The sequence below is a fragment of the Mustela erminea genome, chromosome 7, assembly GCF_009829155.1.
Source record: "Mustela erminea isolate mMusErm1 chromosome 7, mMusErm1.Pri, whole genome shotgun sequence".
NCBI lineage: Eukaryota > Metazoa > Chordata > Mammalia > Carnivora > Mustelidae > Mustela > Mustela erminea.
In genome coordinates, this window is record NC_045620.1 from 89,197,692 (window position 1) to 89,212,052 (window position 14,361).

Sequence of the window (14,361 nt, forward strand, 5' to 3'; positions counted from 1 at the left end):
TTTAGGGGCCACAGTGAGGTGTTGAAGAGAGGACTGGCATTTTACAGAGATCACTCTGACATCTGGAGAATGTGGATGAGAGGGCAAGGTGGGGCCACTGCCATGTTGTGTCAAGCTCCAGGTGATGGTGAAGGAGAGAAGTGAACTGATCTGAGACGTACTCTGATTTGGAGATAGAGCCAGTTAGGACTTGCTCATCATGAATTATGTCCACTGGGCAAGGGAGAGAGAACTGGTTGGGACTGGAACAGATGTATGTGGAAAAATGGTCACATATGCCACATCCCACATGGACAAGTTGAGAAAGCCGGGGAGGAGCAGGACAGTGGGAGAAGAATCTAGAGTTTTGTTTTGGATCAGTTCAGTCTGAGATCCAAGTGGAAATGTCAGGAAGATATGTCTGAGTTTTCTCACGGGGTTGATGTTTCTTTGATTTACCTAACGGTCTTGGTCTGAGTTCTTCTGGGGGAAAGGATAAGAGATTCCTTCAAGCATGCTCAAATGATAGATGGACTTCTAAGGGATGAAACAGGAGGCACAGTCTTTTGGAAATCCAAAAACAGGAACCATGGTGTAGCAGGCCTAGTAGAGAGTGGAAGCTGAAGGTCATTTTGGAGCCGAGGGCTTCAATGCCAAGTACAGCCCTGCCCTCTGGAGCTCCCAACTATGCCCCCAAGTGCTCTCCAAGCGACTGCCTCTGTCCACTTCTCTTGTCCTGCCAACAAGCATCTTTGCCCTCTTCCTGGGTATCAGGAAGGTCCTAATTCAGGCAGAGAGAGAGCATGGGCTTACTCAGGGCCCGTTCTCATTCCCTATCTCCTCCTTAACCTCTATATGCCAGGTAGGTTGTCTGCACTTTTAATGAGAGCCCCTTTATAGGACCTGGTGGGCAGAACAGCGAAGCCTTCCCTCTCCACCGCCTACAGAGTTCTGCAGGCTGAGGCATTCTTCAGATGTAGGGACAGTGAACCAGGCAGGACACAAGTGACCTCTGGCCCTGGCCTTGACGAGACCCTGAAGGCTGGAGAGCAGGTGGGGGTCTCAGAAAGAGCTATTTCTTGGAACCATCAGAATCACCTCCCCCCAGCTCCCCAAGTGACATGTGCTCTTCCCCACATCAGAGAACTAGGATGGTCCCACTTAGCCCTGTTCTTGCTATGTTTAGAAACCCCCTGATACACTTCGTCCCCATGCTTCATTTCAAGGAGAACATATGGTGCTTGGTTAAACCAGTGTTTCTCAAAGTGTGGTCTGCAGACCACCTTTGTGGAGAACCCCTGAGGTTCTCATTAAAATGCAGATTCCTTGCTCAGATTCCATGCTCAGCCCACAGGTTCCAAGTTAGAATTTCTAGGGAAGACCTAACAACCTCTGTATTTTTCAAATGATGTGGTACCACACTGCTGGAAAGTCTTCAGCATCTGCCAGACACTTTACTGAATTCATTAGTATTAGCTTGTTGAGTTAGCACCCCAAACTTAGGAGGAAGCATTATTACAATCCCATTTTAAAGATAAGGAAACTGAGGACCAGAGAGTTTAAGTAACTTGCCCCCATGCCATTCTCACTAATCAAGGAGAGGCCAGAGTTGAATCCAGGTCTGTCTGACCCCAAGATCTTCACTGTCTTGTTTGCTACTTCTACCAAAACATCTACTGTCTTGTAACTCTTACCTGTAACTCTTGACCTGTCCATTTGCCCTGCTACTGGTGTCTGAGAGGTAAGTGGGTGAGTTTTAGGTATTCCTGTTTCCTCAGCACCTGGCAATGCCGACATGGGCTGGATGCTTGCTGTTTATGTGTTGTATGAATGAATGACTAGAGGCAGAGCCGGAAACAAGAAAAGACGTGGCTTTGGAGAAAAGGAAGGTGGGAGGCTAGCTCCAGGACCCCCGTCACTCGGCTGACCTGGGGGACTTTTTCAAGGCCAGAGCCCCACACAGGCTGGAGGCTGAAGACAAAGGGCCACATCCCAATACTGACTTGGTCATCACTTAGCTTGGATAAGAGCAGCTCTGGCTCCTCAACAGTTACCTCAGCCCCATACCCATCACCTCTGCCCCAGATGACTTCATCCGGAACCGCAGAGTAGGGGGTAATTTCCAGGTTACAAAAACCAGGGCCATTGCAGATATGCAAGTACTGTTAATAGGTTTGGGCCCACAATCACAGGAAGCAGCCTCTTCTTCTTCTTTTTTTTAATTTAAAGATTGATTGATTGATTTACTTGACAGACAGAGATCACAAGTAGGCAGAGAGGCAGGCAGAGAGAGAGAAGGGGAAGCAGGCTCCCCACTGAGCAGAGAGCTGATGTGGGGCTCAATCCTAGGACCCTGAGATCATGACCTGAGCCAAAGGCAGAGCTTTAACCCACTGAGCCAGCCAGGCACCCCAGGAGGCAGCCTCTTAAAGATCAATGCCATTTCCAAATCCACAGTGAGGCTTGAGGTTTAAGGCCAACCATGAGCCCAGAAAGGGGGACAGATGATCTCCCAGAAGACATCTCCCTAGTCCTGGCAGCCGGCTAGAAACCACGCCCCTAGGGATGCCTGGGTGGCTCAGTTGGTTAAGCAGCTGCCTTCGGCTCAGGTCATGATCCCAACGTCCTGGGATCAAGTCCCACATCGGGCTCCTTGCTTGGCAGGGAACCTGCTTCTCCCTCTGCCTCTGCCTACCACTGTCTGCCTTAGCTCGCTCGCTCTCTAACAAATAAATAAAATCTTAAAAAAAAAAAAAAAAAAAAGAAACCACGCCCCTCCCCTCGTGTGTGACTCACCGACTTACTAACTCGCCCTGTGGTCCCTTGCAGGTAAGAGGGCCCCAAGCATTCACTGAGTTCCAGGGGAACCAGGAGAGGAAGGAGGCAGGATGGCAGCCTGCAGGGAGACACAGCAGGGCACCAAGAAAGCAAGGGGAGGCCAGCATCAGGAAGTATGCTTCTGCACAGGATCCAGGCCCATCCAGTATGCCATCGAATTGGGCCTTAAAGGATCTGTACCCAGATTTAACCCTGAGAGAGGGTGGCCCTGGTGGTGGGATTGAAAGCTTCCTTGAGGAAAGGGGGGGGACGAGCCCAGAGGCTATGAGCCTGTCTCTTACTTGTTTGCTGAGCCTTGCAAATTGGCCCTTTAGGGACCGTGGGACTGATGATAGGAAGTAGATGGGCCTGGAGCCTCACCCCCACCTTTGCAGCTCCAGCGTCTTCTACCCCAGTTCACACACCAGAATCACATCCAGAAAGTTTTAAAAAATATGGATGCCTAGGCCTCACCCTGTAGAGATTCTGAGCTGGGATGAGGCAGGGGCATCCGGCTTTGCTAGAAAATGACTCCAGGTAATCTCAGGGATTGACAGCCCCTGATGTGGCTCATAAGGGCCCAAGAAATGGGCATGCCAGACCCCAGCCCCGCGCCCCCTTCCCTCTTCCCCAGGAGACTTCCCAGACCTGGCGCCAACCCACATGTCCCTCTCCCTGCTCCCCTCCCAACCCACCCAAGCTTTGTCATTCCTCATGGATCACATTCTTGTTACTGCCACTCCCTTTGCTGCCAGGAGTGGGTCAGTGCCACCCTTCCCCTGGACCCTCAGCTTCCCCAGGACAGGAATCCTGACTTCTGGGTCTGTCCTCTCCCCCTAGTTCAGAGCCAGGAGCTCACATTCCGGGTAGGCCAGGCACCATGCGGAGCCGTCTACATGGACTTTCTTATCTGATTCCTGCAACAGCCCAGGTATTTTTGTCCTCATTTTTTTTTTTTTTTAAAGATTTTATTTATTTATTTGACAGACAGAGATCACAGGCAGGCAGAGAGGCAGGCAGAGAGAGAGGAGGAAGCAGGAAGCAGACTCCCCGCTGAGCAGAGAGCCCGATGCAGGCCTCGATCCCAGGACCCTGAGATCATGACCTGAGCCAAAGGCAGCGGCTTAACCCACTGAGCCACCCAGGCGCCCTTTAGTCCCCATTTTTGAGATGAGAAACTGAGCTGGGGCATTCTTGGGGTGGTACCTCGGTCCTACAAGAGCCACTTCCCCAAGGGTCTGGAGGGACCCTTTCCTGGAGTTCCAGGGAGCGACAAACTCAGGAAGGTTTTCTTTCCAGTGGCTTCCTTCAGCCATACTTAGTCGAATACCCTTGACCTTCCCTTACTGCTATCTCCTTCACATGTCACCTCTTCAGAGAGGCCGTGTTTGCCACCCACGAAGTAACGAGCTAGTCCCTTCCCCTCTCTCTCCCCTCCCATCCTGCAGCCTTTGCCCAAACCAGTGTCTCTCCAAGTGCGGTTCTCAGGGCTGGCGTCCCCCGCAAACTGTTCCCTGTCCAGGACGCGTCAGGGGCACAAAGGAAGAGTACGTGTAATTCGTTTTAATTGTATTTGACAAAAACATTGGTCCACAACAGACTGGAAACTTTAAGGCGGTTCCTCAGCACGAATAATTTGAGGGACACTGCCCAAAGCCCTTCACGCCCCCTGACAGTCACGCTGTTCTCCTTTGCCCTTCTTTGTCTCCGGCTCTCCCTCCGTGCTGTCCCCTGCGCACCAAGGATTTGCTCTGCTTTCATCCCTGCTCATTCCCCGCCCCCCACGTCGAGGGCACCGCCCAGCAGGTAGTAGGCACTCAGTACATAGCCACTGAATGAATGATTGAGTGAATGAAGGAAGGAAGGAGGGAAGCCCTCAATCTCAAGTACATCCCGTAACCTTCTGGTTATTTCTATCATTGAAACTCAGTCCGGTCCAATTTAAAACACCAGACTCCTGTCTATTTCAGATCTCTTCTTCCTCCCCTTCCTGACTCAGAACAGGTCTGACAAACCATTGGGGGCGCTAGAGGGGTGGTTGCTCCTAGGAGGTGGGGTCTCCAGGCATCGCCCCAGGGGGCCTCCACTGGGCCCTCCTCCTCACCCAGCCAGCCCTCCCATTCCTGCCTCCTCTTTCTTGCCTCTGGGCTCCTTCCCCAGAGCCACAGGAGTGGCTGGCCTCCCTTACACCCTCGCAAAGCTGGAGTCCACCAGCAAGGCCACCCCATCCTTTTTCTCTTGGGCCCTCCTCTCTGTGCCCCCCCACCTTGCCCTGCGGGCACACACGGCCCCAGGCAGCTGCCAGCCTCTGAAACTTCCAGGCCAGAAGCAAGCACAGCCTTTGCACTCCTGGGCCACAAATCTGGGCGCAGCCGTGCTGGGTTGACAAGCGTTCTGGCTGGGGAAGGAGCTCAGACTCTCCTCTCAGACCCTTCCAGTCCCTACAAATGATTCTTTTTTTTTTTTTTTTAAGATTTTATTTATTTATCAGAGAGAGAGAGGGGGAGAGAGAGCAAGCACAGGCAGACAGAATGGCAGGCAGAGGCAGAGGGAGAAGCAGGCTCCCTGCTGAGCAAGGAGCCCGATGTGGGACTCGATCCCAGGACGCTGGGATCATGACCTGAGCCGAAGGCAGCTGCTTAACCAACTGAGCCACCCAGGCGTCCCCCTACAAATGATTCTTCCGTGCTCCTGGCCCCCCCCCGTGAGGGGCACACCCTCTCCTTCTCACAGTGGGGAGGAAATCCCGGCACCATGAGGGCTGACCACTGAGCTTCGCTCCCAGCCTCCAGTTTCTTCTACAGACTAGAACGGGGCCTGGAGCACCAGGTGTTGGGTGGTGGGAGAGGCTGTTCCTGCCTCCTCTCCTAGACCTAGACCTGGAGAAAGGGGCTCTCGCTGCCCCCCCGTTTTTAAAAAGATTTTTTTTATTTATTTATTTGAGGGAGAATGAGTGAGAGAGAGAGCACGAGAGAGGAGAAGGTCAGAGGGAGAAGCAGACTCCCCAAGGAGCTGGGAGCCCGATGCGAGACTTGATCCTGGAAGTTTGGGATCATGACCTGAGCTGCTCAACCAACTGAGCCACCCAGGCGCCCCTCTCTCTGCCCTTCTTTTGGTGGCTGCACTTAGATATGGAGGACTTGGCACCTCTTCGTCCCCAGGTTTGAGTGTGTGGCCCTTGGAAGCCCCCTTGGCAGTCTTCTGTATGCTGTCACACCTGGTGTTGCCTTAGGAAGCCTGGCGGCCTTTATAGGGCATGAGGGGGGAGGTGGCTGCAGAAAGGTTCACACAGATGGGGACAGAAAGCTCCCTTCAGAGGCAGTGTGGGGGTCGAGACCAGGAGCAGTGGGATGGTCCTCACACTTGGCAGCTGATCCCTGCCTGGGACCCCATGCTTCCCCGGGCCCCTTCTCGGGCCATGCCCCTCCCTATAAGGTGAGCGCTCTGCAAGCCCACAGATGCTGCCTACTGGGAGTCTGTGTCTACCTTCTAGATCACACCCCATGTCCATGATCTGGAGGGTGGGTCCCTTACTGGTTCACCCCGAGCAGGCTGGTGTGGGAAGACCTTAGTGACATTCTGAATGCTCTTCTCTCCCCTTTCGCTCCACCCTTGCCCCCCACTCCCCACTCCCTGGCCCTCCATGTCCTCCCTCTCCTTCTCTCCTCCCACCTACCCCCTCTTTGCTTCACCTGTCCCCTTTCCCTTTCTGGCACCCCTCCCCACCCTCTGCCCCAAGGTGAAGGTCTGGTTCCAGAACCGCCGCACCAAGCACAAGAAAGACCAGAGCAGAGACCTGGAGAAGCGGGCGTCCTCCTCAGCTTCCGAGGCCTTTGCCACCTCCAACATCCTGCGGCTGCTGGAGCAGGGCCGGCTGCTGTCCGTGCCCAGGGCCCCAAGCCTCCTGGCGCTGACCCCTGGCCCACTGGGCCCACCTGCCGGCCACAGGGCCACCTCGCTGGGTGACCCCAGGAACTCCTCCCCGTGCCTCAACCCATTGACCTCGGCCTCGGCTTCGGCGTCCCCGCCACGGCCACCCCCTCCACCAGCGCTCTGCTTTTCCACGGCTCCTGTCCTGGACCTGCCCGCCTGCTATGAACTCAGCTCCTCAGCCTTTGAGCCCTACAGCCGGCTGGAAAGGAGAGGGGGCAGCCCTGGAGGTGGCAAGAAAGCCAATGTTTAAGCCTCCACGACCCTGTGACACTGAGTCCCCAAGCACGGCACCGTCCCTGCCTGCCCTGTCCCGTGGGCTGCCCGGAGCCCGGCTCCCAGAGCACGGGGGCAGCACGCGTCTGGCCCCGCCAGCCCCCCAGCTCAGAGACTGTCCACCGGAACGCCTTGGTCCCGCAGCTTGTGTGTGTGAGTGCAGTGTGCGTGTGTGTGCCTCTCACGGAAATAAAAGGAAAACAATGACAAGAAGGGAAACGGAGCCCCCACAGCACCACCGCTGCCCTCAATCCCTTCTTTCCTTCTCACTGGGAAGAAGAATGAGCTGAGCCTGGGGAGCTCTAATGGGGGGGGGCAGTGGAAGCTAGACCCATGTTCACAGTTAAGGGGAGGATCAGGTACCACACGTGTGGGATGACAGGCACCTCAGGCCTACTCCCAATTAGAGCTCTCACCTGGGCATTCCAAAGCCTGAGGCGGCAACACTGAGGCATTGGTTGGTTAAACATTGCTCTTTGTAAGCTCCTCCTTGAAGCAGAAATACCTAAGAGGTGGAAATGTTAAGTCCCCAAGAGGGGTAAACAGTGAAAGGCGGAATCAGGATCCAGAGTGTTAGGGTAAAACCAGGCAAGATCCCACGTGCCCCACAGTCACCACCCCCACGGTCACCACGGTCTTTTTCTTCAAGTAAGACGCTTGTGTTTAACTTTTTGTTTGGCAGTGGCTGTGGATTTATAGCAAGGTGCAAAGAAATCTTTGTATCCTTCGCCCTGTGTCCCCCGGTAGTTGCATTTTCCATAAGCGAAGTTTGCTATTGGGAGCAGGAAATGGATGTGGGTACTGTGTGGGCGAGGTTCCCTGTCATTGTATCCCCTAGGTGAGCTTTGTGGAACTACCACACTGCAGTCCGGTTGCAGGGTTGCCAATGACCACAAAGGTCCCCTCTGCAAAGTACCCCACCACACACATACCCCCAGGAGATGTTGAAAGAATGGAAATACTGAGAGAGGGACCCAAAGTGGGTCCTCAGGCCAGAGGTTGGAGGTGAGATTTTAACCTTTGGGGAAGAAAAGCCAAGCACGGTCCGCCCCAGTATGCTCTGGGGAAGACATATTTTGGTTTCGGATTGGCTGGCCTGAGTCACCCGGACAGGGGTTCCCAGACAACTGAACTTCCTCCCTTCCCTCTGCGTTGGCGGTACAGTTTGCCGGCTGGACATCCTGAGTCTGGAATGAAACATGGGAGTGACCAGGGCAAACCTTCCGTTCAGTGGATTGAGCCACTACCTCATGCCCACCTTGACTTGTCCAGCAGGCCTGTGACCCCATGACTCTTTAAGCCACTAGATACCAGGAGGATTCCTCCATTTGTACGTTCTGCTCTGAGCTGAAAAATGTCAGGATAGGTCTGTGGCATGACACTGGGCAGGTGAAATATAAAAAGGTAAGACAGTCCTAGGAATGAATGGAGCCCCGGCTCCCAGAAAGCTCTCAGTATTATGAGACAGAAAGACTTCAAGAGACCCAAGTCTGATGGAGGAGACACAAACTCAGCTCTCTGGAGGCTCAGAGTCTAGGGGCAGTGATAAGAGACAATTCTCCAAAAGGGCATGACAAAGGAAAGACACCAGATGAGTGGTGAACGCAGGGAAGGCTTCCTGTAGGAGGTGGCCCTGAAGCTGGCACAAGAATGGGGAGACAGTGAGGAAGAGACGTGCGGAGAGAGCAGCCTGCCAGAAAGTGCATGTGGTGTGGAGACCAGGAGGAGATGTGGTCTGGAGCAAGGGGAAGAGCGGAGTTCACACTGGCCACAGACTGGGGGCAAACGAACATCCAGATTCAGAGGTTAGAAGGCCAGCCATACCCCTGCACTGCTACTACCCTCCTGGCAGCTGCTGCTGGCCATTGGCTTAGGTCCCCTCCCAGATCCGGAAGAGCTTCTGGACCAGAGGCCGGTTTCCCTGTTTACAGTCAACTCAGGGAGGAGGGGACTGGTGAGGGGAGGGGTGGCCTCTGGGGCGGTCTGAGCCGCCCTCTCCAGCTCCTCCAGCTCCAGCTGGGCCTCAAGTGTTGCATTCGCCACAGCAGGCTCCTGTCCTCAGCTCCCAGTCTGCCGCCTCGCCATGGCCATGAGGGTAGACAGTAGGCCCGGGGGAGTCCCCGGCAGTGGCTGTGACCTGGGCACAGCCCGAGAACACATGCAAGCGGTCACCAGAAACTACATCACCCACCCCCGTGTCAGTGAGTACAATCCTCTCAGGGGGGTGGGGGTGGGCGCTGCTGGGTGGTTCTGCTTCTTAGGCTCAGGGAAAGAGGAGGATCTGAGGCAGAGGAAGATCTAGGGGGCTCTCGGTCCAACAGAGTGACACCATGGGCTGCCCCCGACAAGGGGCCATCTCTGCAGCTGGGGGATGGGGTCCCCAGCCCAGGCTACTCAACAGGAGAAGGCAGGAACCTTGCAGGAACCTCTCAGTCATCTCCCTTACCCTGTACTGAGACCCCAAGTCCAGAGAGAGCTCCCCACTGCCCCAAGAGTGTGTGTTTGTGATACATGCTTTGTGTGAATCGGTGTGTGTTGGGGGGGGGGACGTTGTGCGTGTGCACCAGGACATTCAGCACAAGGAAATGTACCATCAGGTGTTCTCAGGGAATGTGTGTGGCAGGGCAGGCTGTGTGTGCTTTCTCGCGGTGGGGACATATGTGCCACTGCGTGTTGTGTCCGCAGGTACATGTCATGCGTGCATTTTGGGGAAGGTGTCTGTGAGTCTAACCCAGGGCAAGGCGCGTGCCTGGGTACGTGTGTGCTCCCACCTTCACTTAGGTGGGGATGGGCGTAAATATGTGTGTGACCGCTTGCAGATGGGTGTGATCAGAGTGAGGAAATGTGAGACAGTGTGTGTGCACGCTTGTGGGTTCAGCACGAACGTGTGGGTCCGCGCACGCGTGTGCGTGCTCATGGGGAGAATGTGGGTACATGGGCAGGTGATGTCAAATGTCTGTGTAGGGACAGTCCAGTGTATGCCCTTGCAGGACTCAGAGGGGGCCACCCCGAGGTGTGTCCAGATATCTGGGACACAGAAACCAGTAAGGCTCTGAGGACCAATGGGGGTACCGGCCACATCTCTCCTTGCCAAGGTCATTCTCCAATTCTCAGGTTCTCAGACAGCCCAGCTCACTGGCATAAACCGGCCTGGCCAGGACGGGCCACGGAGAGGTGGAGGCTCCCGCCAGGGCCAGGGCATGTGAACAGAGAAGCTGGCCCAGCACAGCCTCCCGCCCTCTGTCTGCTGTTACCCAGGCCGCAGGGGGAGGAGCCGCCCGACGGGGCAGCCAGGTCTGCGTTGAATGGGGTTGGCAGCCACCCAGAACAGACCAAGTGCAGTGTGGTTAGGCCCCATGCGGAGGAACACAGCAGGGGGTGTGCAGGCACCTCCAAGGGCCTGAGGCAGGCACTGAGGGGTGGAGCACATTCCTGCAGAAGAGAAACTGAGCGGGGCCAGATTTAGCAAGGAGGCCCTGCAGGCCCGGCCCTGTGGAGGCACCCAGGAAGCGGGAAGCACTGAGGCCTAGATAGCCCCTGGGGCAAACCAGGGGTCAGGAAGGCCCGGAAATACCCCAGCCGGCCCCCCAACTTGGGTCCGGAGCCCAGGCCTGGTGGAGATCTGAGCTCCTCCCCCAACTACCCTTCCTGGCAGGGTGCCTTCCCAGGGACCCTGACAGGTGCCACCTCACCCCAGGGCTCCCTCCAGCCGGTTCCCTCCGGCCCGCACCTTATTTAGAGTCAACAAGGCCTGGTACAGAGAAACACCCAGGAGATGTGACCCAGGCTGGGACCCAGGGGTGGCAGTACCCTCGGTGTCTGTTTGTGTGTCCCTTCACAGGGCCCCCACCCAGGTGAATGTGTCACACCCAACAGCTGACCTGGAGACAAGGTTCTGCTGAGGGGGAGCCCCTCCACCCTACACCCCACCGGCTCTTCTCCCCACCAGCATTAAAGTTGTTCCTGCACTGTTCCTGCAGTGACAAAGGCTGCACACCAGTGTCCTATAGGGTACCCCCCAGGGGTCAGCCCCTGCCCCACCGACAGCCTCCCCAACCCAGGATCAGATCTGATTCCTCAGTGTGCTTCTGTGACCACAGCTTTCTCCAATTCCCATCCCCCTTCTCCTCTGGGGCCTGAGGGGTTTCCTGCCTGAAGGTTGTGGAGGGGGATTGGAGGAGGAGGGTGTGTGGGGGGGAGAGGGCTTGTGCAGAACTATAGCTGTTCGCTCAGGTCACTGAGGCAGGTCTCCTGTGTCTCTCTGCCCATCTCCCCCAGCCTGGCCTCTGACCCCCGAGGACTCTGGATTTCTGGGTAGTAGAACTTTATGTAAAGATAGAAGGAGCCTAGGAGGAAAGGTGGGGGACCAGAAGGACAGGGATGGGGCAACTGGCTTCCAGCCTCAGGGCTTCCTCGGCCATGGGTGGGGTGAGTCCAAGAGAAGGCTTCCTGGAGGAGGAGAGGGACCAACAGGCCTGAGGCCTTAAGGGTGATTCCACTGCAGTGGCTGAGGGAATGAGCCAGAAAGGTGGGGGCAGGGTAGACTTGAATGGGAAGGGAATCCCAACAATATGTGCCCTGGTTCAGAAGGGACCATTTGCCTCCCTGAGAGCTGGAGCTCTTTCCCCAAGGGGAGGAGGTGGCATGGATTATTTTCCTGTTGCATGGGGCAGAAGATGCTAGGCAGGGCCTGGGGGCGTGGGGGGAAGCAGGGGGGCAGGGTGCCGCAGGAGCAAAGCTTGGACCCACAGGCTGTCAGCTCAGCTGGAGGGGTAGAGCCGGGTCAGATCACCCAGAGGCTGGAGTGCCAAACCTCCAGCTTTGCCGCCTGACTCAGTTTCCTCAACGGAAAGGCCAGAGAGGTCACACTGAAAGAGTTCCACCCGGCTGGTCCTGGACTGATTCTAAGAAGCCTGGGCTTCCAGCCCCTTGCCCTCCCTCTGCTAATCCCTCAGGAGGGGATCAGGGAGGAGGTTCGGGACCTGCTGCCCCGGGCTTGCCCCCACCCCAGCCTCACGCCTGGGCGACTGGCTCAGCCCTCTCCCAGGACGCTGCAGGTGTGGCTGGGCTGGCCCTAATTAGTGGGCTGCACGGAGCCCCGCTGAGCCTTTGACCGGGAAGGCCGAGGGGAGATGGGGGCAGGGAGGGGCTCCAAGCCTGTGGCCCTAAGTGCTACCCGAAGTGTCAGCTAGGACAATGGAGAAGGGGAGGGGAAGAGTGGAGGGAGGGAGTTTCTGCAAAGTCTCAGGAAGGCCTATTGAGGGAGTGCCCCTCAGAGGTCTTCTGGGCCAGCCCCCTGCCTCCAGCACTACCCACCCCCCTGCACCTCACCAAGGTTGAGAAGTAGGTGCCAAGGCTGGGGGCAGTGCCACAGGATGCTGTCTGATGTGTGGTGTGCCCCAGGAGAAATCAGCCAACCTCTGGGCCTCCGTGGTCCACAATCAGCTGGGAGTGGGTACACACAAAAAACCAGCTTCTGTCAAGGACACCTTTGGCCCAGCCCCCACCTTGGCTGTGTCCAGACTAGACAGCCTCTAAGGAACGATAGGCTCCAGTCTGACCTGGGAGGCAACAGAGCTCTGGTCTGAGGGCAGAGACATGACCCATCTCATTAAGGACCACAGGCTGGAGAAGAGGACACCCTCTATCCAGGGTGTCCCCTGAGGGCTGTGGGACTTCAGTGGGGAGCAGAGCCAGGAGGCTGTAGAACTAAGTTAGGGGCTGGGCGTTGTGGGATATGAAAAGCCATGCCGAACAGCCAGAGTGGCTTTTCTGCAGCCAAAGGGCCCAGCCTGTGGAGGGTGGACTCACCTAGCAAGCATTTAGAAACCCCGAGAGAGAGCGCGAGACCAGTGCCTCTGGAAACCCAGTAAGCTAGTTTATGGCCGAGGCTGGTGGGATGAGCTGGGGGCTTACAGACCACACACTGGGCACCCAACCCAAGGGCCCTCTGAGCTGCTCCCAGCTGCTTACCACTGCTTTCCCTACCTCAGGTGCCCTCCCCGAGGTAGCTCTGTGGGGATTTCCACCAGACTGGTTTCCCAGAAAGAAGCTGTGAAATGGAAGGGAGGAAGTTGAAAGACTAGACTCAGAGGCAGAATTGGAAAGAGTTCCCTGGGGCTTTGTGGACCTTGAGCCCCTCCCCACCCCAGCCCACCCACTCTGCAAGTTGCTTCAGCCATCTCGGCCCTTTGGGCCAGTCTGGTATTTTCGCTATAGGGCCAGCGGGAGGCCAGCTCTTCCCAGGGCTTTCTAAAATCAGGCTCTGGTCTGCTCTGCCTGGTCCCTTGGGGTGGCCTAGAGAGAAGCCTCACTGGATAATGCAGGAGGAGGGAGGAAGGTGGGCGAAGTAAGTCAGCAATGGAGCCAGAAGTTGGGCTGTGAGGGTCACCCAGCAGTGCAGGAACTGGGGCCGAGGCAGTGGTTCTTGAGATGGGAGATTCCAGGGGCACCTGGGTGGCTCAGTTGGTTAAAAGCATCTGCCTTGGGCTCCAAGCATGATCCCACGGTCCTGGGATTGAGTTCCGACTTGGGCTTCCTGCCCCCAGGGGAGTCTGCTTCTCTCTCTCCTTCTACTTCTCCCCCTGCTCATGTGCTCTGCTGCTTGCTCAGTCTCTCTCAAATAAATAAGATCTTTTTTAAAAAGTAAGATGGGAGATACCAGAGCTTGCTTCATGGGAGGGCCAACAGAGGAGGAGGCACTGGCCATTTCCCCTAGACAGCAGTCATCCTGGAGCCTGGACCCTGGGGCCAGGAAAGGTGGGTCTGAGAGGAAAGGTTGGATCCTTTCTCCCCTCTTCCAGAGGAAGCTGAAGGAGTTCCCACCACTCCAGGGCCAAGCCCAAAAGAAAGGGTCTTCTCGTGCCCTCCTGTTCTTGAGTTTTCCTAGCAGTCTCTAAGCTCAGAAGAGCCTTGCCCAGCTGGTCTCCCTAGCCCAAGTCCCAGTGTGACCACTGAGCCCCAGACTGGGGAGGGCTTGAGCTGGGGGCATTGAGTTTCTCTTGGTGTGGGGTGACTTGGTGACTTGGCACCGGGCTTGCACGGAAGCATGAGGGCAAGTGGCTGGGAGCCAGTGTGGTCTGATGGGAAGTACAGACTGGGATCCCAGCCCCAGCTCTGCCACGAGCATGCTGGGTGACCCTGGAATAGGTTTTTCACCCCCATTCTACTCCCCTTTTGAGAAGAGGGTTAGAACAGGGTTCTTCCAAACTGTGAGTGCTCCCGTGACCTTACAGACACTCTGACCATCCTGCCTCGCCAGGGTCCCTCATCTCAGCTGTCCCACTGGTGCTTCACAGGGAAGAGATGTATATCCCAGGGTCATGGGTGAGGGAGAACCCCAGGGGTTCCCAGCTAGCC

At 56.3% G+C, this 14,361-nt stretch overlaps 2 protein-coding genes across 2 annotated transcripts in view; both read left to right on the plus strand.

Annotated features, from left to right (window-relative positions):
- The window catches only part of VAX2 (ventral anterior homeobox 2), a 28,369-nt gene extending 21,144 nt beyond the window's left edge, over nucleotides 1-7,225 (plus strand). The window contains exon 3 of the mRNA XM_032352401.1: nucleotides 6,536-7,225. Coding sequence (XP_032208292.1) covers nucleotides 6,536-6,979 — 444 coding nt within the window. The 3' untranslated portion in view covers nucleotides 6,980-7,225. The remainder of the gene's footprint in view (nucleotides 1-6,535) is intronic.
- A 1,734-nt stretch (nucleotides 7,226-8,959) lies between these two features.
- The window catches only part of ATP6V1B1 (ATPase H+ transporting V1 subunit B1), a 29,455-nt gene continuing 24,053 nt past the window's right edge, over nucleotides 8,960-14,361 (plus strand). Inside the window, exon 1 of the mRNA XM_032352399.1 lies at nucleotides 8,960-9,203. Within this exon, the coding sequence (XP_032208290.1) occupies nucleotides 9,086-9,203 (118 nt within the window). The 5' untranslated portion in view covers nucleotides 8,960-9,085. The remainder of the gene's footprint in view (nucleotides 9,204-14,361) is intronic.